General features: G+C 41.2%; 1 protein-coding gene across 5 annotated transcripts in view; it reads left to right on the forward strand.

Moving 5' to 3' along the window:
- ITSN1 (intersectin 1) overlaps nt 1-27,260 on the forward strand; it is a 190,614-nt gene that overhangs the window by 99,204 nt on the left and 64,150 nt on the right. For all 5 annotated transcript variants that reach the window (XM_075911169.2, XM_075911141.2, XM_075911179.2 and 2 more), the window contains 5 exons: nt 6,654-6,741; nt 6,912-7,051; nt 16,132-16,256; nt 22,536-22,765; nt 23,765-23,886. In XM_075911169.2, the coding sequence (XP_075767284.1) occupies nt 6,654-6,741; nt 6,912-7,051; nt 16,132-16,256; nt 22,536-22,765; nt 23,765-23,886 (705 nt within the window). The remainder of the gene's footprint in view (nt 1-6,653; nt 6,742-6,911; nt 7,052-16,131; nt 16,257-22,535; nt 22,766-23,764; nt 23,887-27,260) is intronic.

Below are 27,260 nucleotides of genomic sequence, written 5' to 3' on the forward strand. Positions count from 1 at the left end.
ACCATTAAAAACAAAAAGACTCTAAAGGTGATCTTGTCAGTTACTGGTCAGTAAGCCTAACTTTGGTACTGGGGATATCGGTTGAACCTTTGGTAAAGAACAGAAGTAACAGACATATAAGTGAACAGAATAAGTTGGGGAAGAGTCAACATGGCTATTTTATTAAAAAGGGAAGTTGTGACTTGTCAATCTATTAGAATTCTTTGAGGGAGTCAACAAGCACGTGGACCAGGGTGATCCAATAAACTTAGTGTACTTTACTTTCAGAAGTCCTTTGGACAGGTGCCACACTGAAGACTGTTAAGCAAAGTAAGGAGTCGTGGAATAAGAGGGAAGGTCCTCTAATGAATCAGTAACTGGTAAAAAGGTAGGAAACAGAGTAGGAATAAATGGTTAGTTTCATAGTGCAGAGGTAAATAGCGAGTCTCCCAAGCATCTGTATTGGGACAGTATTGATTAACATATTCATAAATGATCTGGGAAGGGGGTGGTGGTAAACAGTCAAACTTTGCCACTTTCTTAAGATGAAAGATTGTTGAAGATCACAGTCAGCTTTAGACATAACTAAGAGTCAAAAAGGGATCTCACAAAAATGGATGACTGGGCTGATGGGTGATTGAACTCAATTTTTAAATGCAAAGTAATGAACATTGGAAAACATAATCCCAACTACACATAAAAAGCAATGGGGACTATATTAGTTGTGCTACTAAGTAAAGACCTTGGAATCATTGTGGATAGTTGTCTGAAAATATCTACTCAGTGTGCAGCAGCAGTCAAAAAAGCTGACTCTGTTGGGAACTGTTAGAAAAGGGATAGAATCTAGATAAAACAAAATATTATAATGCCATTATATAAATCCATGATACACCCACGTCTAGAATACAGCCACCAGCCTCATCTCAAAGTACAGTATGTAACAGCTTCCATATGAGGAGAGGTTAAAAATATTGGGACTAATCAGCTTAGAAAAGATGACTAAGAGGATATGATACACATCCATGAAATCATGAGTGGCGTAGAAAAAGTGAGTAAGGAAGTGTTTACTATTCATATAACACAAGTACCAAGGGTCACTCACAGATAGATAGCAGGTTTAAAACAAACACGAAGTACTACTTCACACACAGCACAGTCAGATTTTGGAACTAATTGCCAGGAGATATTGTCAATGCCAGATGCATAACTGGGTTAAAAAAATAAGTTCATGAAAAATGTGTCTATTAATGGATATTAGCCAAGATGGTCAGAGATGCAGCCTCTTGTTCTCGGTATCTTTAAACGTCCATATACCAGGAAATGAGACTGGATGACGGGAGATATAGCTCACTTGATAATTGTCCTAGTCTGTTCATTACCTCAGAAGCGTTTCATCTCTCACTGGCCATTGACAGAAGACAGAATCCTGTTAGAAAATGGTTAGATGGACCATTGGTGTGCCCCATTATGGCCATTCTTATGACAGATGTTATTTTGGGTAATTACGTTTTTCCTGCACACTAATGTTCTATTGCCATATAATGTTCCTATGAACTGTTAGCAATTCTTTCCTTCCACATTCAAATGGGATTTATTTTTATGGTAAGTAAATGGCTTGTTTATGTAACTTGTAAAAAAAAAATTTGCATTCTTTAAAAGGAAAGGTGCTGCATAACCTTAAGATATGAATGTGGCTTTTGGTTGTTGTATTTGCATGAGTTCATTAATTACTGCATTGGTTGTCTGAATTGTACATAAAACATGTATCCATTAGACTTTATCTACACTGGGGGTCTCAAACTAAATTTACCTTAGAGCTAGTGCCAGTCCCCAAATCCTCCTAGCGAGCCAGCAGGGCTCGGATGAAAGGGGTAGATTCTCCATGCATTCCCTCTCAGGTGTCTCCTGACCCCACCTGTCATCCCCGCCACCACCATTTCCTGCTGCTAGCTCCTTGTTGCTGCCGGCATGTCCTTGTGGCCCAGGGAAGAAGTGTGCAGAGCCATCTTGTCCATAGGTGTATGTTGTGAAACTATTAATTTTTTTTTTAACCAATTGGGTATCAGTGATGCCAAAAATCGTGATATTTAGGACTTTTTCCTGGAGCTCACCATCTACCTTTAGAATAAAGCCAGATTTGGGAACTTCACTGCCCAATGCCCTATGTACCACTATCAGCTGTTGTTGTTCTGATTTAGTAGATTATGCTTGTTTGTTGGTGCATGGTATTAGAGGAGAACCCCAGCTCTTTCTTTTTTCTTCTCTCTTTTTTTTTTTTTTAAAGGAAGATCGTATCCCCTCCCACCTCCAGCCCCCCCTCCATGTCCAGAAGCCCAGACAGAGACCAGGATCATACAAAAAACATGAAACTGAGTCGTCACCCTGACACCTCCATGTCTTTTTGCTGAGATGCTCCCCACTCCACTAACATCCTCCTCTGTTGCAGTGGAATCCCACCTCATCTGCGTCGTCAGATCCCCTGCCCTTACCCAGGGTAACTAAAAGTGAAACTCACTGGCCCCACCCCACTGGGTGCAGAAGTGGGTCAGATCAGCAGCTCCCTGGCTAGTGTGGTTCACATAATGGTGGAGACAGCCAGCATGGCTTCCTAACCTCCCACTTCTGGGCTGGCAAATACATGAGCCTGATTAAATACCTTCTCCTCCCCTCCCCCTCAAATTATTTTGCAGGTTGGATTGGGGATGTGCTTGGGCCACAGATAGCCCCCAGGCAAGAAGTTTGAGATCCCTGGTTTACACTACACAGTTTTTAGTGACATTGCTATGTCCCTAAAAGTTAAAACAAAAGGAAAAACTATGTAGCACTTTAAAGCCTAACAAGATGGTCTTTAAAGTGCTACATAGTCTGATCTTGCTAAAACAAAAGGAAAAACTAACACAGCTACCTCTCTATCCCTAAAAGTTAGGCAGTGTGAACCTTACTTGTCAGCACATTTGCCGACAAAATATTTCCACCTCCTATGAGCGGGGCTCACGTTGTTGACAGGTGAGTGCTCCTGTCAATAACGAGCTGTTTACACTGGGAGCGAGCTTTTTTTAAGAGTTTGTTCAATTGTTAGTCTAGATAAAGCTTCAGGAAAACTTTCTAAAAGCAAATACCAATACGAATTGTTTTTGTTTGTATTCTCTCCTACACCCTACCATAGTTTTAAGGTGTTTTGTTAGATTAGTCGTGTGGAGGGTTGGTTATCTGTAGTGGTGTATTTCTTTATGCAGAAACAAAGGAAAAAGCTAACTCAATCATGTAAGTGGAGAATGATTAGATAACTGAAGTCACTCTCATAAAAGGTAAGAATGATGACTGACCTAAGTCCAACTCTTGTGAAACTTTATCTTCTGTATTTGTGGACTTCTGCTTTCAGAATAAAACAGAATAGAAGATGCTTACTTGTCAGGATGGTAGGATTCTCTCCTCCCTAAAACCCCTTGAAATTGAGTTTGTTTTCCCCAAAGTCATTACACTGTAGTTTTTCTCTACAAAGTGGAGATGCAAAATAGAGCAGCAGTAGAAGTGCTTAAAGCTCGAGGTGTGGCAACTCACTGCATAAGAGGATTGGATAATAGGGAGAAACAACTGAGCTACTTGAATATTTTATAACTTAATTCATGAGCCATTAAATTCTATAACTAGTAATTCTGACATTACAGAGACTATGGGCTGAATTCAGCTGATTGGCCTTGACACAGAGAAAAGATAGAAACTGTTGTGTTTATCTAATGAAATACTGACCCAGTACGAGAGAGTTCACAGTGTCAAAAGATGGCAGTTAATTTATTTATAGTATTAATATCCCGAAGTATGGGAAGCGGGTAATGTAGGCAAGGAAAGGTGTTGCCTTCCCAAAAAGACAGGTGTGGTCCTGCCCATACTTTCCCGGCTGGGAAAACTGGGGCTGTGAGGATGCTCCAGGAGCTGGAGCAGAGCTGGAGCTGTGGTACTGGTGAGGAGTTGCTAGTCTTGGCGAGGGGCCAGTGGTCACAATATTGGGGTGGCACTGGGGCACAGAGCAGGGGCCAGTGGCCACAATGAGGACTGGGCTCTGGTGGGCATAGAAGTGGTGGAGCTAAAGCTTTCCTCCCCATGCCAGCCTTCACCTACCACCAGTGCCCATAAGCCTTCAGTTGGGTTCAGCTCTGCATTATACCAAGCACTTACAAACTCTTAGGAAGAGATGGTCCTTGCTCTCAAGCTTAAAACCTGCGACTCAGCAAACAAGTGAAGAGTCAGAGGAGAAGGTGGCTTAGATTAATATTAGTTGGAAAGACATAGCTTCATATGACTAGATGGCTACAAGTGACTGACATTTACGATACCACACTCTTAATATACAGCAGTCCATAAACATATTTTAAAGGCTTTACTAAGTGATCCTTTCTCCAGATTTCTTAAGACTGAATAGCTAAATTAATTAAAATAGTGCATGTATTAAAAGTCATTCCCTGTGATTTTCTTAGCAATTCCTTGCCTATGTTTAAGTATTTTATTCTTTAAAAATCTCCACATATTAGTGAAAACTTTAAAGCATGAAAATCATGGTGTAAGACTTTCTAATGTCTTAGGCTGTCTAGACTACATCTCTCTTTTGACAGCGGGATGTAAATTAGACACTTTGAAATTGCAAATGACGCAGAGATTTAAATATCCTGCACTTCATTTGCATAATTGCGTAATGGCGCACTTTCGAACAAGCGCCATTTCAAAAGTAAAACTGCGGTCTAGACGTGGTTCTCTCGAAAATGGCAGGATCTTTCAAAAGCCGGGTCCGTCCGAACCCGGCTCTTCCGGATTGTAATCTACTTGCCACGGGCAAGTAGATTGTATTATTTGTCGAGCCCTGTATATTATAGGCAGCACGGGTATAGAATGAGGCAGGAGTTCATTGGAGAAAGTCTGTATCCTCATGTGATACAGACTTGAATTACAAAACATATACACAGAAGCCAAATTAAAGTTGCACAGATGCTTTAATTCTGATATTTCCTGACTTTTGAGGTCCTTGACTTTGCCATGGTACCTTATTATGGCTCTTTGAATATATTATAAAGATCTAAGTAAGTAACAGTCTGTAACTCTAAACTGAGAGTTGTATGCTGTGAAGGCAAAACTACACAATGTTGGAAAGTGCAATAACTATGAAATCATATCACTACCATCATATATGTAAGAACATTTGAAGATATTTGGTTTGCTTCAGAAAGCAATTAACAAGTTGTGTGACATTTGCGTAGAAGGCCATACTGTGTTGTTCTTGGTGCTTTGTGACAAATCTGTCATGTAGTCAAACTGATGCTGAAGTAAATTGCTTAAATGAAAGATTGTTTTCAAAGACCAAGATATTGTTACTGCCAATTTTTGTATATTAAGCAGTTTCATTTTAGCTTTCTCTAATTTGTTTTGACAACTTCATGTTGAAGGTCAAGGCACTGGAAAACTATGTAGTGGAATTGATAACTGTCATCCCCCACAAATATCAAGGATTATGCATATTCTCCTAGATGAAAAATCTCATTCACAGGCCACTCTGCAATTAAACATTTATTTATATGTAGCTTTCTGTGTTCCCCTAAAACAACTGAATAAATAAAGGGGCATGACCTCTGCTGAAATGATTTGCAAAGACCAGGAACTTGTATTCTTATCTGATAGGTTGCATGTAAGCAGATCATGGATATTATGTGTTTGTTTAAGGGAAGATTATTTATTATCTTTGAATGATTTAGTATATTTGGCAATCCTTCAATCTAATCTTGATGACACTTCCAATTACTTATTTAAATGACTCCCAGACATTTCTGAGGGTCCAGTTCAATACCCAATTAAACTGATCCTCATACCCTTACAAAAATTTGTCACATCTTGCATTGGAAGTTCAGATCAAGTTTGTTTTAGATGGGAGCAGTTACTAAAGTAATCGATTTAACTTACTGGCTTTTTTTATGGGCTAGTTTTTATCCATGTGTAGTTATATCACTAAGAAATGGTCCTACACAACAAGTCGGGGTGGGCAAAAGGGCCTCTGTGGGCCAGATTCGGCCCCACCAAGTGGGTGGATCTGGCCCACGGAGACCCTACTGCTCCCTTGCCCCCAGGCCAATTAGGGCTTTGGAGTGGGGGAGCGCCGGAAGCCTTCTCTGCTCTGCCTCCGCCCTGCGAGTAGCGTGTGGTGTTTCAAAGCACCGTGGGCTGCTCGCAGGGTGGGGGCAGAGCGGAGAAGGCTTCACGTGCTCCCCCACCCCAGGCCTTAATTGGTCTGGGTGCGGGGGAGCACCCAAAGCCTCCTCCCGCCCTACCAGGAGCACGTGGCGCCTTGAAGCACCACACACTGCTCGCAGGGCCGGGGGAGTAGAGCGGAGGAGGCTTTGCGCGTCCCTCGCCCCCCAGGCCCTAATTGGCCTGGGGTAGGGGAATGTGCCAAGCCTCTTCCAGGGCATGAGTGCCTAGTTGGAAGGGGGAGCAAAGGGACTCCCCCACCCCCAGACCAACCCCTTCCCATTTGAAGTGGCCCCTGGGCAAAAATTGTCCACCCCTGCAATAAGTGCTTTGATAATATTTGCGGTGGGAAAAGATATTTCAGTGAAGGCAAAATGATGTAATGAAAAGGTAGCGATTATTTCTGGTTAAGGTCTGTAACTTGTTCCTATGTTTTCCCAAAGGAGTCTCAGCAGATGCTTGGAAGGTTGATTCCTGAAAAACAGTTACTCAATGATCAGCTAAAACAAGTACAGCAGAACAGTTTGCACAGTAAGTGTGTGTTCATGTATAAATAAGTTTGAATCTGTTTGTTACATATATCATTCATATCACTGATAATTTTTTATCTTGCAAGAGAAAGTTGAGAAATGGAATAGTTGGGTGACCTAAAGATCTCAGTGTAAGAAAATATCTCATTTTGACAATATGTTTAAAAACAGGGGATTCTCTTCTTACTATCAAAAGAGCCTTAGAAGCCAAGGAATTAGTACGCCAGCAGCTTCGAGACCAATTGGATGAAGTAGAAAAAGAAACCAGATCTAAACTACAGGAAATTGATACTTTCAATAATCAATTAAAGGTAATCTATGTTGATCCTTTTTTCTGATTGTTTGGTTGATCAGTTGTTAATTTGATCATGGGCAGAAACATTTTACTAAAATATGATTCATTCAAAATGTTGATGTTAAGACTATTATACAAAGCGACTGCATTCTGAAATATATTGTACTCTTTTCCTTTTAAGAAAATAAAATTTTGATAAATTGGCATTACTGTATACTCTGAACAAGAGGTTCCAGATTAAATCTGAACCTATTTAGGAATAAGTTCAAATGATATGATCCAAGATCTATGGTTACACTTGAAAAAACTGCCACCTTCTATCCTCCCCCTCTAGAAACAGAGGTTCTTGGAATATGGTGGGATTGCTACTTCTGTACAGTTTACGTACCCTTTATTTTAAACCTACTGAAAAGTGACTTGACTAACTTCTAGGCAGAATTTTTCTGCCAGCTCAAACTCACACTTGTTTCTGACTGTAGTTGCTCTTCATACGTTCACTTTTACTGTTTAGTCAGTTCATAGATTAATTAGTCATTTGTTGAGACTGTGGTTTATATAATCACATAGTAAAAGTGGAGATAGCAACAGCTAGAAAAATGAAGAGCATCCCTTCAAAGATATGTTTGACTATTTCTTGACAGTTATTTTAAAAAAAAAAAAAGAAAATGAGAATGAACTTAACTCACTGTATCTGATATTTTTTTAAAAAAAACCAGCACCCCAGATAACATATAACTAATATTATATATTGTAAGAAATACATTGAACATCTCCTTTTTGATTTATATATTTGTAACAAATGAAGGTTTTTATAGCTGATTCTGGTTTGAAATTAGATCTCATTAAGACAATTGTCATTTATATTAAGTTAATGTGGATACACATATGAATTATATATGTTTTGTATGACTATATCCTAAAATAATGTTGATGAATTGGATTTTTAATCCACTTTATTCTTGAAAAGGGCACCATGCTAATTGTCTGATTGTCATTAGTTGCTACAACACTGTGTTTTGAAATACAAGATCAACTGAATAATTTAACAAAAGTATTGTGTGCCTTTTTGTTATTGAAGACCGTAGGTCAAGTCTTATTGGAAGACCTGATGTTTAAGATTACTGCTCCTATCTTTAACAACATAATACAGTATACTTCCAATCTGGCACCTTTGGAACCCAGAGAGTGCCGGATTATTGGATATGCCGGAGTACCGGAAGGGGTCTATGAGAGGCCTGGGGGCGGGAGGGGGGATTGGCAGGGAACTGCGCAGCATCGGCAGCACTCCAGCTGCTCTGCCCCCGGCTTCCCCAAGTCTGCCGCTGGTCAGTTTCAGTAGTGGCGGACTTGGGGAAGCCGGGGGGGGGGGAGGAGGGGGCAGAGCACCGTAGCTGCTCTGCCCCAGGCTTCCCCAAGTCCAGCGCTGCTGAAACTGACCAGCGTCAGAGTTGGGGAAGCCGGGGGCAGAGCAGCTCCAATTGTCCGGCTGGCCAGAACACTTCCGGTTTCCAGTTGGTGCCAGACTATTGGGGGTGCCAGACTATTGTGGGTGCCAGACCACTGGAGTTTTACTGTATATAGTTGTGGCACCTCCTCAAGGTGTCCAGGACTGAGTTGCCTTGTTAACCTTCCCCTACCTACAGTGAGAGTTGGGATTGGTCCTGCCTTAGGCAGGGGGCTGGACTTGACCTCCTGAGGTCTCTTTCAGCTCTATGATTCTATGAGACACAAACCTGCTGGTGCTTAACTGAGTATCGGCTCCCTGACTACACCAATCTGTAAGCCACACAGTCTCCTCAGGGCAATTCCAGAACTTGCTTTGCTTAACAAAGTCAATCAAGTTAATGATAGCTGCATCCCAGTCACCAAGCTCCTTTTGCATTCCCCTGTGATATCTAGACCCTGTCACTAGCTATTCTCAGAAATACCAGGTTCGTTCGCACCAGCGGGATGGTGTATGCACCAGCTTCTTTGATTCAACTGAGGATCAGCCCCCATATAACATCACAGCACTGATCTACTTTTATAGTGAAAATAATCGTAAGTTTATTATCAAAGGAGATGGTGTGAGAGAGGGAGGATAATTAAAACAGGTTACATATAAAAGCAAAACAAATACATGGCTTCTAGAGACTTCACTTAATTTTAACAGGCAGTCTAAAAGCAGTCTTTGAAGCATTTCCAACCAAGGGCTGTTTGGAGTCCCATTTTCGATAATGTCATCACACTGCTTTTATTACTTCCAAGTGCAGGAAAAAGGAATATCCAGTTGCCTCCTTGTATTCTCCAAAGTAATTGTTTGTTCCTTGACTTGAGGACTCTTGTGGCTTATTCCCTGGCATGCTCCTCTACCTCCTCCCCTGGGAGCTGCAACCCCCAGTTTGAGAAATGTAGATCTAGATGAGTTGAGTACCTTCTGGAAGATGTACTCCCACAGATACGCTTACCCCCAGTTGAGAACCACTGTCGTAGTGCCCATTTGTTACTTTCAGATCAGATTTGAAGTAAGGATGTTAACGTATAAATGTTTAAACCATTAACTAATAAACCTGGGCTTATCAGTTAATCCAAATGACTACATATAACCAGATGCAGCAAGGGAGGTGGAAGGCGGGATCTGGTGCCTGTGGGGAACTGGTTTTTAAGCCAGCACCTCACGTGTACCGGTTCCTGTGGAGCTTCCCTCAGAGGCAGCAGCAGTGGGAGCAGGTGGGATCAAAACCCAAGATAATCTCATCTGAAGAAGTGGGTTTTGCCCACAAAAGCTCATAATACTAATATACATATGTGTTTTTTTGTTAGTCTTTAAGATGCCATAGAACTATTGTTTTTAAAGTTACAGACTAACATGGCTACCCCCTCTGAGACTTTTAAACTGGAAAGGAGACCTTATTCTTGTACTGAAATCTCCCAACTTTGGTCTTAGCAGACAGAGACGGCAATGGTTTTCAGTGTTGTTACAAAATGTGCTCAGTTGTTATAAAATAAACGTAGTTGTAGGTAGGGATGTTAGATACCATATTTTTCAGTAATCATGTAGTCACCACAACAATTTTTAATGGTTATTAAAATACAGGCCAGGGCCAGCAGCCAGTGTGCTCCTGGCCCCACTCTGTCCCTGGCCACTGTGGACAAAGGCTGCTTTGTGGCAACAGCCCTTGCCCCTGCACTGCTGCTCTCATAGACAGGTAACAGCATGGTGGGAGTGGGGGGAGGGCAGTTGGCTCTGTGAAGCCAGTGCTTGAGGGGAGCCAGCTTTTAAGCAGTCTTCCATCCTCCTTCCCTCCCCACGCTACCTCTGGGGGAGGTAGCAGTGGGGGGTGGGAGCAAGTGGCTCCACAGAACCAGCACACGTATAGTGCCCCCGTGGGTATCCGCTCCTGCCTACCTTCCCCACATTGCTGTGTATGATAGAGGTAGCAGTATGGGGGGAGGGAAGACAGCAAGCGGATTCGCGAGATCCGGTGCTTGTGGGGAAGTGGCTTTTAGGCTGGTTTCCGCTGAGCACCAGCGGGGGAAGGGGCAGGTGACTCCACAGGAACCAGATTAAAAGCTGGCTCCCAACGGGCACCGGCTTCTACCTCCGTGCCCTACTTGCTGCCTCTCTATCAGAGGCAGCAAGAGGTAGCATTGTGTGTAGTCATTTGGATTAACTGATAACCCTAGGCATATCAGTTAATTGTTTCAATGTTTATGTGCTAACATCTATAGTTGTATGGTAAGCCTACATATGTAAAATACAAAGTACAGTAGAACCTCAGAATTATGAACAATAGAGTTATGAACGGACCAGCCACCCACATGCTTAATATGGGCCTGGAAGTGTGCAATCAGGCTACAGCAGAGACAAAAAAAAGCAGACCGTATAGTGCCATGTTAAACAAACTACTAATAAAAGATATTACAAGGTAAGGAAACTATACAGGCAGTCCCCGGGTTACATGGATCCGACTTACATCGGATCCCTACTTACAAACGGGGTGAGGCAACCCCGCACTAGCTGCTTTTCCCCCTAGCAGACCAGGGAGACGCGAAGCTGGCGCCCCACCCAGCAGACCAGGGAGACGCAGAATGGCTTTTCTCAGCAGACACCTCAGCTTGAAAATAAAGGACTGAGGGAAGTGAGGTATGGGAGAATAAAACTGAGCTGTGGAGAAATGTTTGGCTAGAGTTTCCCCTACAATATGTACCAGTTCCGATTTACATACAAATTCAATTTAAGAACAAACCTACAGTCCCTATCTTGTACATAACCCGGGGACTGCCTGTACTCCTGTTTTAATTAAGAGGGTTAAAACCAGCATTTTTCTTCTGTAGAGGAAAGTTTCAAAGCTGTATAAAGTCGATGTTCAGTGGTGAACTTGAAAAAGCAACCATAACGTTTTATTCAGAGTTATGGTTGTTTCAGAAGTACAAACAACCTCTGTTCCTTAGGTGTTCATAACTTGGAGATTCTTTGGTATTCTGCCGTTTTCATGCAATCAGAACCTCAAATGAAGTGAATGGGCGTTCAGTGCAAAGAGCTCTTGCAAAGTCAGTTTGTACTCCTTTTTGGAATTTGTAACTTGATGAACTTTTTAAAAGAAGTAGAAACACTCTCAAAATTAGGGTAGTTGATGGTTAATGGTTCTCATTCAGTTTTAAAATGGCCTGTTTAAAAGTAAATTACCCTTATCACAAATAGTTGGGCTTCATCTTTAATGTATTTGTTTGAGTTTTTAAAAGTTTGACTGCTGCTATGCTCCAGGATTTTTAGTTCCATTTCTAGATTTAACGATTTAGTGTTGTTTTTAACTATTTAAGATCAAAGAAAGAATTGTTAGAATAAACAAATTAAGTGAGGATGAGGAAAAGGGGCACTTAAAATGCTGCTATGTTCTTAATAGCTAATTAAAATTATTGTAACTTGTAACAGATTATCTTCAAAGCTACCACTGTAACTTTTAACTCCTCTTTTCAGTAGCAGTAGAAATGTTAGCTAAGCCAGGATTTAAATTGCAACTTGGAAAATGAGCCAGTTACCAAACAAGTGTAAGTGAGGGAAGAGGGGGCTGAGCAGAAAAAAGAAGATGGAGGAGGAAGAGATGCATCAAAGAAGTTCTTGAAAGCAGTTCCCATACATATCTAAACTGAGCATGCCACAGTCTACCTATCCACACTTGAGATGACAGCAGCAGCAAGTTGATCACCTGAAAAAACTACTAGACCAATGGTTTTAAAAAATCTAAATAGAATGGAGCAGAATAAAATTACATATTCATTGGATTGGCATAGTTATAATGGAGGGTCTGGTGGTTTTATTGACCTTACAAATGCATGAATTTACAAAGCAGATGACTGTTCTTATTCATGGCTGACCTCTGAAATTTGTATTTCCCACGTGATAAATGTTTATAAACTCCATTACTGCTGATGTTTGTGGATTATGTTGAATATAATTTGACTTTCTGCATTCATAATAGCTTGATGCCGGTAGAAATTGTGTGTGGGCATAAAGAGAACTTTCTCTATGGTTACACAAAATAAGTTAGTTTGAAACAAAGGGAGAATCCTTAACACTGCAAAATACTGTAAAGTGCAGAATTAAATAGGTGAGCTAGTTCAGCAAGGTCAGGCACTACCTCAAGCTTCAAGTGCTCTCTACCTCTAAAACTATGCAAGGTCCCTGGCTCTCCTTGTGTCTCACTCATCGTTCTCTGTCATGTGCTGCCAACTGTTAGAGATCCCACGAGTTGTGATGAATATTGGCATTATGCTTCGCCTTTCAAATCACTTCACACACTCCTTCCCCACAAAATTGTGCTGTGCACAAGTGCTTCTAACCATGTGTGCATGTGCAGAACTTGAAAAATTTCCCAAATGCCTTAGTTACTTTAGAACCAAACCTGTTGTGTGTTCTCAAATGCGTATCTGAGGTTTCTGTTAGCCTTTAAGTTTGTGTGACTTTCTATGTAGAGCTGGTTGAGAATTTTCCAACTAAAGCATTTTGTCAGAAATTGCTAATGCATTGAGTCTGGAATGTTTCACAGAAATGTAGGAGATTTGGCAATCTTTCAGTGAACTGCAGGCATGGTTCAGAAGGAAACATGCCTTGTCTCCAGCCATCTCTTGTTTGGCTGCTGGGGAGCCCAGGCTTTCAGGGGGGATGTAGGTCTGGAACAGTCCCACAAGATGACTCCCTAGCCTCAATGCACTCTGAGATCTTTTAGGTTCCTGGGACAGTGGACTCCTGGGGCTGCCCTGTCTCTTGCAACCTGATGAGGCAGCTACCCAGGAAGTCTTAAAAGCAGCTGACTAAAATTGATAGGATTCTCCTCACTTTCACTGTTGCTCAGTGGTGGACGGCATTGAAACTGACAACAATCATATCAATTTCATTTTGCAACTTCAGTCTTGTGGGGCATATTTCATTTAAAAAAAATCCAGTGTCTGTTTTTATATTGAAAATTATATGGAATCTACATGTTGTAGGAAACTTTTGAAGTGTCAAAAGTTTCAGCGAACCAAAATTGAGTTTTGTCCCACTCTTTTTCTAAATAATAATAATGTTTTGCCAAAACCGTTCACTTTTACTCTGTACTAACGTAGCATAGTTTTAATGTTTCATTAAGACATGAAAATTTCCTGCCATTTATGGTTATTTTTATATACTTGAAGATAGATTTTTATTCATAAACTAGAAGTGGTTATTTAAAGATATGAGACTAATTTTCAAGGGAAGAGACAGAAATATCTAAACTCTTCATAATTTCCTTCAGTAGGGAAAATGTAGGTTGATTACAGATTTAATAAATCTTAAAAAATAAATGTCAATATTAGGGCCATAAAATCCCACTTGATCAGTTAACTGGTAAAATGTTATGTTTAACTGGTTAACTGCTTAAATGGGGGTGGGAGCCAGGCTGGGCACCTGCCAACTAACTAATCAGGTGATGCTTACCAGTAAGGGTGATGCTTACTGGTTAACCAGTTAATACTGACTGGGGTGTAAATGATTATCAGTCAAAATAATTTAAAATTAAAAATAAAAATTGAATTCTGCCAAGCCCATCTGCTTTAGTACCTGAATAGAGCTCTGAAGACATTGCTGGAGTATTCCCTTTTCTGGAGAGAGAATAATCTTGTAAATGCTTCAACAGTTCACATAGCAGTATCTATTAATTTCAAACTGAATCAAAGTAGAAAAGTATTTGTAAAAACAATTCAGGAGTTAACTTTGAAAATATTGTCATAAATAGTTAAGAAACCTGACCAATGTATACAACAAAGCTGCTGCTAACCACTTAATAAAAATTAAGCCACTATCAATAGAGAGATTATTTATGAAGAACAGCCTTTATTTACAGCAGTATTTAAGAAACAAGTCAGTCTTTAACTCTAACCTTTTGGGAATGTGACTAAAAGTGGAGGGAGAGTAAATGGAAAGCTCTATGAGCCATACTTTAGATAAATGCCAGATATTTTGGAAATATTAAAAGCTTGAGCAGAAATTTCAGTCTTTTGTGAAGATGTGTTCTTGCTGATACAGTATATTGATTGCTGTCATCTTATGAATGAAGGAAACAAGTTATCTGTATATTTAACAAGCTGATGTATCCAGCATGATGTTTGTTTATTAAAATAAATGAAAAATGTACATGCTTTATTTCAATGTTTGTGTTTTGTGAAAATGAAGGCTGGAGTGACGGTTCAGGCATAAGAGGCAGCTTAGGGCAGAGGATTGGAAGGTGTGGGGGGGGGGGGGGCTCAAGGCAGAGGTTGATGGCCTCAGGGCAGAGGGAAGGAGGTGTGGGTGCAGAAGTCAAGGCAGGTGGGAGGTGCAGGACTCTGGGCAGGGGGCTCAGGACAGGAGGCTGGGATTTGGAGAAGGGCTTACTGAGCCACCTGTGACATTGAGGGTGGCACTGCTCCAGTGGCAGCTCTTTCCAGTGGGACATGGCAGGACTCCCTGACCAGTGGCTCCTCCCAAGGGACTGGAATTGCGCTCCCCTGAGCACAGCAGCTCATTGGATGGGGGATCAGTGTCTGCGTGCTTGTCAGCTGAGGGTTGGGACTTTGTGGGCCAGCCCTGGCCTCAAGCTGCCCCTCCCCCAGACTGCAGCCTGTCTGGGAGAGCCTAACCTACAACTGCCTCCCCCTAGCCTGCAGCTACTCCAGGGGGACCTTGCTTGGGGCAGTGGTCACCCCGTAGCCTGTTGGTGGAGCAGCACTCTGCAAGCTGGTCCCACCCTCCAATAGCCCCTCCGAGACTTGCAAGCTGTCTGGGGAGGGGCCATGCTCTGGGGGCTTCCCTCTCCTTTAGCAGGTCTCCCCCCACCATGTCCTGCAGGCTCTGCCTGGGGAAGGGAATGGGCTCTGGGATAAGGGGGCTCCTTACCCAGTCTGGAGGCAGGCAAGATGGCGGAACCCCAGCCCTGCCGGCCATTCTCTTTGTACTGCAGCTGCCCCCAGTGGCCATTCACAGTATCATGTCCCTCTTCTCTGGCCCTCCTTTTCATATCTCTCCACTCACTCCCCCCTCCCTTTCCATGTTACGGAAAACAGTCACATTCATGGCACTTCCTGCTTCCAGGCACAGCTAAACCCTGACCTTGGTTTAAGTTATGACAAGAGGAAGCTGCATATAAAATTTGATGGTCCTAGCTCTTACGGTTTAGGAGGAGTTCTTGAATAAACGGACAAACAGACACGTGGACTGATGGATGCACTCTAAAATTATATATATAACGATCATTTTAATATAGCATTGTACAAATTTGTGGCCCTACATATCAGACAAAATGTCATGGTTTTCAACCTCATTTATTTAACTTTATTTCAACAAGGTTTGTGACAGAATGAAAAATTCAATTACTTGTAGCAAGGAAGGTAGACTAAATAATCTATGGCGTGGACCAAAAAAGTCAGCATTTTCTGTGTCTGGGCTAAATCATGACAACGTGTAAAAATGTCTGACCTGTTGCCAGTTATTCGATTTTCAAAATATTGGGTAATATATAAGAAGGTTCTGGGTCCTTTACGGTGAGAAATGTAAAGCTATTTGTTGTTATATTATGTACTACATGGTTACATGCAATATATTTTTGGTTGCAATAGGAGCTGAGAGAGATACATAACAAGCAGCAGCTTCAGAAGCAAAAGACCTTAGAAGCTGAAAGGCTGAAACAGAAGGAGCAAGAGAGGAAGATGATAGAATTGGAAAAGCAAAAAGAAACCCAAAGGTAACAGTTTTAGTTTATGTTAAGTAAAATAAATCTATGTAGAGCCATATGTGTTCCCAGTGTTTCTCAAACAAGTAAAATTCTGTTCCTAAGAATTTAATCTAAACTTGGTTATTTACTGAGCATCATCAGTATGTTGGCAGCTCTACAAAATGAGGGGAAAAAACTGGCTCTTCTCCACCATGATCACCTGCATTATAGTGACTACTACGATGATCACAGGAGTGTGATTTTTCTCTCAACACTCCTGCCCAGCAAGAACCCACACATCTTATGAGACACATCAACCATGGTATTCTCACTATCCCCTGTGGTATCCAGATTGATCTGACCATCCTCAATATCAACCCTGCAGGTCCCAATGCTGTCACTGGGCTCCCCCACGATACTGGTCAATGGCACCTCCTACACCGGCTCAAAGATCCTTACTACCTGCTCATCTACTCCCTTCACTGCCTCCCACAGAAGATCTCAAGATGGAAGCAAGATGAGAGCAAGATGGAAGAAGGACTGATTACCGATAATGCAGACATCCAACAACCTGATGTTGCCTACTGACAAATTGTTGTCATCACTGGATGAGGTGGTTATCCCTGACAACTCTTCACCAGCTGATGACGTGAAACAATTTCAGGACTTACTCAAAGTAGTTGCTACCAGCTAGGAGGTTGTGTTGTCAGAAGTGCAAGAAAAACAGCACAAACTCTTAAAGAATCTGCAACCTTCTGTAAAATCGAAAATTGCGCTTCCTTTAGATGAAGCAATCTTGAAAGCAGCAGATGAAGTATGGCACACACCAGCCACATGCTTCCTCCCCCCCCTCTTCGCCCCTGACTAATAAAAAGGGCTGATAGAAAATACTTCGTCCCCTCGAAGAGCATGGACTTCTTATTTTTACACCTTCAGCCCAACTCCTTAGCAATTGACGCAGCAAACCAAAGATCTAAGAACCCTCAATATAAATCCAATAGTCAGGATAAAGAACATAAACATCTGGATTGATTCAGAAGAAAAAAGTATACCTCCTTGACTCTTCAACTTGGTAGAGCATATTATACGGCGCTCTTAGCTCATCACGACTTTGACAATTATGCAGAGCTAACAGAACTGATGCAACATTTCCAGATGACATGAGACCCATACTCAAATCTATCATCCAAGAGGGGTACGCTACATCCTGCACAGCACTACCAATGATGCTCAATTCTGCCGACACAACGACGAGAGCAACAGCAACATCCACAGTAATGAGACACTCATGGCTGCAAGCAGCTGGTGTCCTCAAGGACCTCCAAACAACAGTTGAGGGTTTACCATTTGACCAGGACAAACTCTTTGCTGTGAAGACAGATGGCATTTTCCATTCCAGCAAAGTCTCACAGACCACCATCTGCACCTTAGGGATGTACACACCCCCTTCCATAAGAGGTATTACTTGCCCTACCAGAAACAGGAAGATTTCTCGTTTGGCAGACAGCAACAAAGACCCATTTGACCATGGTCATTCCAGATCAAGGAACCAACACTGGAGAGCCCCTAACACTTGCTCATCTGACTCAGAGGCCTCTAAACATTAAGTTCAAGGCTTTGGTCGAAGGCCTGCTCAACCTCTCCTCTACCTCTCCTCTACACCAGTGCCACTCGAGTACAGCACATTCCATCATCATTTACACCCCCTTTACAGCCAGTGGGCAGCAATTACCCCAGTCTTTTGGGTTTTGGAGATCATCAGGTATGGATATTCCATTCCCCTGATGTCAGTCCTCCAACCTCTCCACCTTTCCCAGAACCTCTTCAGGGACCCCTCTCGTGAAGCACTACTCCGTCAAGAGGTCCAACACCTACTAAGCATAGGAGCTATAGAAAAGGTCCCACAAAATATCAGGGAAGGGGATTTTAGTCAGATTAATTCCTGATTGGAAAAAAGAACAGGTGGTTGGAGACCCATCCTTGACCTACATCAATGAAACAAATACCTCCGCAAACAATGGTTCAAGATGATCACACTCACAACAAATATCCCGGCACTGGACAAAGGAGACAGGTTTGCAGCCCTCGTCCTCCTAGACGCGTGTTTTCATATAACCATTCACCCAGTACACAGATGCTTCCTCTGTTTTACAGTTGCTTCAGATTGCTTCCAATACAGAGTTCTTCCTTTCAGACTCTCTTCCACCCCTAGAGTTTTTTTTTTTTTTCCCAAGAAGTTGGCAGTTGCTGCAGCACATTTATGCCACAAGGGCATCACAGTCTTCCCTTACTTAAATGACTGCCTTAGTCAAGGCTCCTCTCAACAAGCCACAAGAGATATGCTTCTCTTTACCAAGATGTTTTTCGAGTCCCTTGGATTCATCATCAGTGAACAGAAATCCATCCTCTGCCCCACCCAGTCTTTGGAGTTCATAGGGGCTCACCTGGATTCTAAGACAGCATGCAAATACCTCCCAAATCAGCATTTTGCATCCTTAAAAAGCTTGATTTCAATCATAACCCACTGTTCCCATACTGACTTGTCTCCGATTTATGGGACACATGTCAGCCATGACATATGTCATTCCTTATGCCAATCAGCACTTTTGCTGCCTTCAGCACTGGTTCACCTCGGTGTATACTCCTTCCAAACTCCAGGTGCGCAAGCACCTTTCAGTTCCCCGGAGGTCCTTGCCTAACTATGATGGTGGACCAAACATTGAAATATTCTCGGCAGTGTCCCATTCCATCAGACACAGCCATCCAAACAGGTCATTATAGACGCTTTGCTCCTTGGTTGGGGAGCTCATTTTCAACAATACTTTGCCCTGGAAAAGTGGTTCAGTGAGTCTGGACTCCATATCCGATTTATCTTCTAGAACTCTGAGCTGTTCACAATGCATGCAAACACTTCCTTCAATATATCAAGGGCTCGACGGCACGTAGTCTCACTGACAACATAACTACAATGTTTTATATCAATTGCCGTGGAGGCGATACATCTTTGGAACAGGTATAAGATTACCACCACAAGATTACCATCATTGCTTCTTAACTACCTGGATGCAAGAATACTATGGCCGATACTCTCAGCCGCCACTTTGAAACATACCATGAGTGGGAGTTGCATATGCAGATTACACACCATCTATTCCACTGATGGGGCTGGCCATATTGCAGTGAGCCAGAATACCAAGTGTCCCCAATATTGCTCAAGAGGAGGCATAGGTCCCAGATTGCTAGGGGATGCTCTGCTTTTTCCATGGAATACTCACCTGGTCTACGCATTCCCTTCTATCCTACTCATCCCGAGTCCTCCGGAAGATAAATCGGATGAGGCCCAAGTAATTCTCATAGCCCCAGCATAGCCCAGACAGACCTGGATTCCCTACCTTTGTCAAATGTCTCTTCAACTTCCCTACCCACTTCTGAACCGTCCAGTCCTCTTATCTCAGAACAGACACACTCTTCTCCATGCCCAACTGCAAACAATACACCTGATTGCCAGGTATCTCTGATTCTCTGGGATGGAGCAGATGTGTTCACAACAAGTAGAGTGTATTACTTCACAATAGAAATCAAAGTAGGTGCAGTACTTACCTTTATACGTGGAAATGTTTTGCCACATGCTGCCTGGGTAATCATGTCCAACCGTCTACTGCTCTGCTCCACTCGATCCTGGATTACATTATGTTCCTGAAACAGCTAGACCTGTCAGTTTCATCACTCAGAGTACACCTTGCCATGATTGTGGCTTTTCACCCTCCGATAAATGGCTTCTCTGTATTTCCACATCCTATTTCCAAGAGATTTTTGAAGGTGCTATAGAACCTCAACCTGCCATGTAGACCTATACACCCACATAGGACTTATAATTGGTCCTTCATGTGCTCACAAGACCACCTTTCGAGCCCATGGCCAAATCCCCGCTTGCCCTTCTGACATTACATTAAAAATGGAATTTTTAACAGCAATTGCATCTGCAAGAAGGGTTAGTGAAATCACTGCTCTCACAGCATCACCACCCTGCACGATATTTCACAAACGCAAGGTTGTCCTTCAGCCCCACCCTTCCATCCTACCTAAAGTCATTGATTTCCACATCAGTGAACCTATAGTCCTTCCTACCTTTTTCCCAAAGCCTCATGCCTCCCGAGAGGAGGCTATGCTACATACGCTTGGATGTTTAATGAGTGACTGCATTCTATATAGACTGGACACAGTCTTTCTGTAAATCACAGACACTGTTAATTTTGTTGGCTAAATGTTCCGAGGAAATGCCACTCTCCTCCCAACCTATCTCCAAACTGATAACATTCTGCCTCATCCAGTGCTATTTATTCTAGGGCAGACCTCTCCCTCCACCTCCCAAGGCACATTCTACTAGGGCGCTGGTGACATCAACAGCTTTTCTGAAAGGAGTCTCTCTCCAAGAAGTATGCCATACCGGTACCTGGTCCTCTAATCATACGTTCGTGAGACACTATGCAGTTTCCACACAGGCTGACACAGGTACTATGGTAGCCAATGTAGTCCTCTCTCAGGCATGGCACCTAACTGAAGCCCACCTACCAATTGCATGGATACTGCTGTATAGTCAGCAGCAGTGGAGCACCCACAGCGACATCACTCGAAGAAGAAAAGGAAGCTACTCGTGCAGTAACGACAGTTCTTCAAGTTGTGTGTCCTAGTGGGTGCTCCACTACCCACCCTCCTCCGCTCTTCTTTGGCTCACCAGCTCAAATAAGAGGGCGTTCACAAAGAAACTGTAGGGAGTTGAGACTCATGCGTGAACTCCAAAGGCAGGAATAGCCCATGCTGCTATTGTGCATGTGCAGCCCGACTAGACACAGTTAGGAAAAGTCTCCAATCTGCAGTGCAGGACAGACCCAACACCAGCCATCTTGAAGAACTGTCATTACTGCATGAGGTGAGTAACTTCTTTTTCTGATCAATAACCTAGTTTAAATAAAATGCATTTTTGGCAATTTGGGGGCGGGGGGGAGGAAAGCTGTCATGCTGATTTAAAGAAATAATCATTTTGAATGCTCTGTCATTGAGACTACCTAGTGCTGTGAAGGAAAAGAGTATTGAGAGAGATGCAGTTTTAATGGCACAGAGCCAGCCGCCTCTTTTATACAGTTGCCAGTTGTGGTTGGACTTACTCCTGAACATTTCATCACATGACAGGAACTTAAAATTAATCTTTAATTCCTCAGAATTCCAGGACAATCCCTGAGAATTGTCGGACTTTACACTTTTAGCAAAGAACTCTCTTCCAGAAATGCAGTATTTATCATATCCAAAAGGCTTGTTCAGCTGGCTTGGCTGGTTTAGGTATGAGTATTTTGAAACACAAAAATATAGCCTTACATTTCCTGAGTAGATCTACAATGGCTTACTTTTCATTGTTGTAATTTTAAAACCTGAAATGCCTAAATTTAAGCTCCAAAACTTCAAGGGTGTTTATATTTTCATATGAATGATGTGATTTTTTTTCTACAGTTTGTCATTCTCGGAATGATTGCTTGTGGATTGTATTAATAGAGCTGTGCAAAAATTACAAGAAATAAAGCATAATGTATTGTTGAATTTGCAAATAAAACACAAAATAGAGAATATGAAACATGATTCTCATAGTAGCTGTGTTGAGTTGTTTATATGTTAACATATCCATTTAAATCTACCAACTGATGAGAAATGAGTAACTTCACAGTAATAACTGACTCGACATTTTTTTAAAAAAAATCTTAGCCCAATTTGAGAGTGTGAACACCAGCAGTTCTAGATCTCTCAAGATGTCTGTAAGACCAAGGTTATTTTTTTTCTGCCTGCATACAACTCCAGCACAAAATTAGTGAACTATTTTTCCATTCAGGAATCCTTGCTACTCTCATTTCACTGCTTAACTCTTATAGATGCTTCTGCAAAATTCAGGTTGTAAATTCTAAGATCTCATAAGCATGGCTGACAGGGTTATATTAAAAACTGAGTAGCAGTCATTCCTGTCAAGTTGTTATAATGTGCTGGTGCAATATATTTTCTAGGCAATTTCTCTGATTTCTATTAAGTTTAGCTTTTTGTCATCTTAGTTGGCAGAGAGTCATTAGCATTGACCTATGTCACATGCTGAGCTCTATTGGCAAAATACTATGTCCTTGGGAATTTTTCTGTAATAAGATGCTGTGGGATGAGTGTTCTATGAATGATGATGGAAAACATGTAAGCTAATATAAATCACATATTCACAAGGAAAACTAAATGTTATGTTTGTCACTTTGCCTGCTTTAAAAAAATTGTAATTGACAGACGAAACCAGGAAAGGGATAAACAGTGGCTTGATCGAGTGCAACAGGAGGAAGAGAACCAGTGGCAAAAAAAACTTCAGGAAGGTGAAAAGCAAAAAAGGGAAGAAATAATCAAGAAGAAAGATAGTGAGGATAAGGGCAAACAGGAAATGCAAGATAAACTGAATAAGCTTTTCCATCAACATCAAGAGCCAGCCAAGCCGGCCATTCAGGCACCGTGGTCAAGTGCAGGTATGGAAGAGAAAGGAAATCTAAAACACTCTTCCTTATGTCCTGTCTTCTGATTTCAGATGTTGGATGTTTATTCAGACTAAGTTGCTGATCTTGTTTAAATGGTTTATGGCTTATATTGTCCACTGTGCATCACAGATCTCTTCTGGGCACTGTTGCTGTCCCTGCAAGTGTGGAATTTAATAGTCACATAAGAAGTGGAAAGGGACTGGATGAGATGCACCATGCAGATTGAAGAAGAGAATTTAGCTGTAAAATGGTGTTTGTCTCCAGCAAACTATTGTATATCAAAATTATGGGATGATAACGTTGCCATGTTTTACCTTTTCAAGGCAAAATTGCACTTCAAAAACCACTTCCTTCATCCCTGTGTATAATTATGTTGGTCTATAGCATCTGTTTTGGGATTTTTCCAGGGTAGAGGCAGTATGTATCTAGCTATTAATATACAATTAAAAAAACAATTTATTTGAAATAAAAACTTAAACCCAGGTAAGGGATAATAAATACACAGGATGTTATCCATCAGCCCTGAGGTATTTGCTAGATACGTTGTAACGAGACTGTAAAAGGTCACTATATGGATAATGACCATCTATACCAGGAACTTATTGACCAAGTTAATCCGTTACATCAGTGCAGTGCTTAAAAACAAAACAGGAAAAGTTGTAAAATAATTGTACATGGTCTTAAATGTAGGTATTTTCTATATAAATAGCTATGTGTTTACTAAAAGCTAAAAGCATATTATTTTAAATAGGTGGTGCTAAAGGAGAAAATAGAGAGAAAATGTAAGTTTAATTATTTGTTTGCTTATTTCCCCTTATGTAAAATGGGGATAGTACTTACTCTGCCTCTCTGGGACATTGTGATAATTAATACTTTGCCTCTCCTTGTTTTTTTGGTTTTGGTTTTGGTTTTTTTGCCTCTCTTCTAAAGTGTTTCACAAACTTTTTTTTTGTTTGTTTTTTAATATGTATTTTTTTCCTCTTTATATAGAAAAAGCTCCACTGACTATTTCTGCTCAGGAGGATGTAAAAATAGTGTATTATCGAGCATTGTATCCCTTCGAAGCCAGAAGCCATGATGAAATCACTATTCAACCAGGTGACATAGTCATGGTGAGAGAAATGTGACGTTTCTTGAAAAAAATTTACTTTGTTCTATATCTCTGCTTATATTCTTATACCAGTATTTTATCCATCCTAACTCTAATTTACATTTACCACGAATATTATAAAGAAGTTGTAGAGACTGAAATGTATAGTGTGTACTGTTTTGTATATTATCCCTGGTGTTAGAATAATGAGCGAGACAAGGTGGGTGAGGTAATATCTTTTATTGGACTATCTTCTTTTAATAAGCTTCAAAGGGGTGGCTGAGTTAATATGTACAGGATAAACTTAAAAAACAAAAGATAGTCTGGTAGCACCTTAAAGACTAACAAAACATGTAGATGGTATTATGAGCTTTCGTGGGCACCACCCACTTCTTCAGCTGTGCCCTCAAAAGCTCATGGTACCATCTACGTGTTTTGTTAGTCTTTAAGGTGCTGTCATAGTATTTGTTGTTTTTTAAATGTATTCTGTTAGTGAGAGAGACCAACTGTCAAGCTACACAAAGCTCTTCTTCAGACCTGGAAACCTTAGGCCAATTCTACACTACTGACCTATGTCAGGATAACTATGTTACTCAGGAGTGTGGAGCTTCTCTCACCAATACCACCACTGTGCCTTGGGGAGGTGGATTAACTATAGAGCCCTGCAAATTCGTGGGTATCCACATCCTCAGGTATGGCTGGAGATATCTGCAGCTCATTTTAGTGGATATGGATAGGGATAGAAATTTTATTATCTAGAACCCTGCAGATTTGCAGATATCCATGTGGATATTCATGGCTTATTTTGGAGGATACAGCTGTGGATGTGGATACTAATTTTGTATACAGGGCTCTAACTATGCCAACTGGAGAAGGTCTCCAGTTGGCATAGTCATTTAGTGGGGGAAGAAAACCATTACAGTGCTACATTTGCAGGGGTGCAGCTGTATGGCTGTACATGAAGCAAGTCCTTGCTCTGAAAGTTATAGCTAAATACAGAATGGAACAGATTGTTTAGCATAAATTTAACACACATTTCAAGGGAACACTGAAGATATGAAATGGCCTGTTAGCTCTCCTCTAAGGCTCAGGTAGGAAAGGAAAGAAATGGTGTTAGTGGGTTACAGATAGTTGTAATAAGCCATAAATCCAGGGTCTCTATTCAGTCCTGGCAATGTTATGAATTTAAATGATCAGGTTTATCTTTTGAAAGTAATAGTGCAGGTTTTCTGTGAGGGTGAAGACTGAGAGGTCATATATAGAGTGATCACTCTGTGAAATGTGCCTTCTTGCTTACAAATACACTTCAATAACAATCAAAGATGTGGGAATGGGTGCTTTCTGATCCTTCTACCTGTCTTGGTGTTGAGTGCAAGGGATACCATACTCCTTAGTTTTCCCTACAGTTCTACAGATGGGATATAATTACCAGCCTCAGTTGCTCATCCTGTTCCACTGGCCACGTGGTCTAGATGTGAGCGGAGAGGGAACTGGGTCATGTCAGTGCACACCAATGTTCCTCATAATAGAACCAAAAGACTCAGTCCTATAGTTTTGCACCCATATTTTTTGTATGTTTTAATCCATAGATCCTATCCCATATCACTGCCCCAGGGGCATAGTATGACACATTCTCAAAGATTATATTTATATACATTGTATTTATTATATATAGCTTCATCTGCAACTTAACCATACACTTCTCTTGGATTAATAAGACCTTCCATTCCAAGGTCCCATTTCTAACTTCTATATCATGAGCACTATAAATAGAAGAATGCTGTTTATCTTTTTTCTTTTGACTGGATATCGCTTGTGGAGTGGATATTAATGTGTTCCTTTTTTTTTCCCCTTTGGGATGGACATCTTTCCATCCCCTCCTCTAGCACCAAGTTGAAGTTCCTGAGCAGATTCTGATGACACTAACCATCTCCTATGTACTTCAGTGTATTGGAATGAATTTACAAGTAATTCCATGAAGAACTCAGATTACTGAATTATTGATTTTAGTGGCCTGGTTATTAGAGGATCATAATTCAGGATCAAATAGCTCCATTTCTGCCCTGAGCCTAAAGAAATTTCATAAAGATTCATAGTAGTTGGTAGTCAGTTTTGACAGCTGATGGCGATGGGGACAATTGTTTTTTGTGATATGTCAGAGTGTAGAGGTCTATGCCCCATTGTGTTAGGAACAGCACAAACATAAGATGATGAACACTGTCCTGAAGAGCTTACATTCTGAATAGTAACAGGGGTTTCATTCGTTTTAGATTTGCTTCTGAGAGTCAAGTCAGCTTTTGGGAAAGTAGATTTTAAAAAGAAATGGAGGATGTTCTGGCTGATAGAAAGTATGTCTGAAAGAAGATACATAATAGTGGCATTTATTTTCAGTCTGATTAAGTGTCATAAATAAGTGTGTTTGTAACGCGCGTACTTCCTGTAAAATCTTTATACAGTTCTTTACGTCAAACTTTTAAACATATGTCACCCACCCTCTATCGAGCTGGGCGATCATATTATTTTGTAAAGTGTAAAATGATAGCTTTTCATGCTGATAGATGATTTCAAAAAAGCAACTGTTGATTAAAGAAACAGAAATTTCATCAGATTGTTTGGACTGTTTTGAGAATTTGTAGTTTTCAATTCTGCTAAAAGAAACCTTAAATCAATTTTTAAAATCATTGTCATGTATTTCTCCTCTCTTTGTGCAAAAATAATTTTAAACTATTTAGGTAACTGTGGTCCATTTTTAAGAAGCCCTTATTTAGCAGGTTAAAAAGACTTGATTGCGGAATTTATTTTAGTACATGATGTCCCCGCTATAAGTCGCCCCGGTATACATCCGTTCCACACTAAAGTCGTTGATATTTGTAGGAACTGATGCGTTATAAGTTCTCCCATTCCCCACTATAAGTCGTACAAAACACTCCCCCCAATTGGCTTAAATAGAAGTCAGCTGCGGGGAAAAAAATTCCCCTCTTTAAGTTGTTTCACTATAAGTCCAAGTTTTTTGGAACGTATCTTGGATTTATAGCATGGATCCCCCTGTATTGATTTCAGTCCTGACCTTAGCAATTCCCAAAGTGTGCAAATGGTATGCAAATGTTACTACAGTTTGAGTTATTCAACTTGAAGAGTCTGATGGTGATATTTACTTTCTCTCTCCCACATTTGGCAAGATTTGCCCTCTACTATGACCTTCCATCACTCAGAGTGCCATCTTAACATGCTATTCAGTGCTGCTGCAATGGAAATTTTGCTCTGCACTGCAGCAAAGTCACATTGGACTAGTCAAGCAAGCAGTCCATTTATTTCCATGGGAGTAGGACTGAGGCAGAAGTTAGGCCCAACACAAAGCAGAAGTAATGAATTGTTTTATGCTAACCAAAGAGTGTG

This window comes from Pelodiscus sinensis, chromosome 1 (genome assembly GCF_052426305.1).
Source record: "Pelodiscus sinensis isolate ZL-2025 chromosome 1, ASM5242630v1, whole genome shotgun sequence".
NCBI classification, from domain to species: Eukaryota; Metazoa; Chordata; order Testudines; family Trionychidae; genus Pelodiscus; species Pelodiscus sinensis.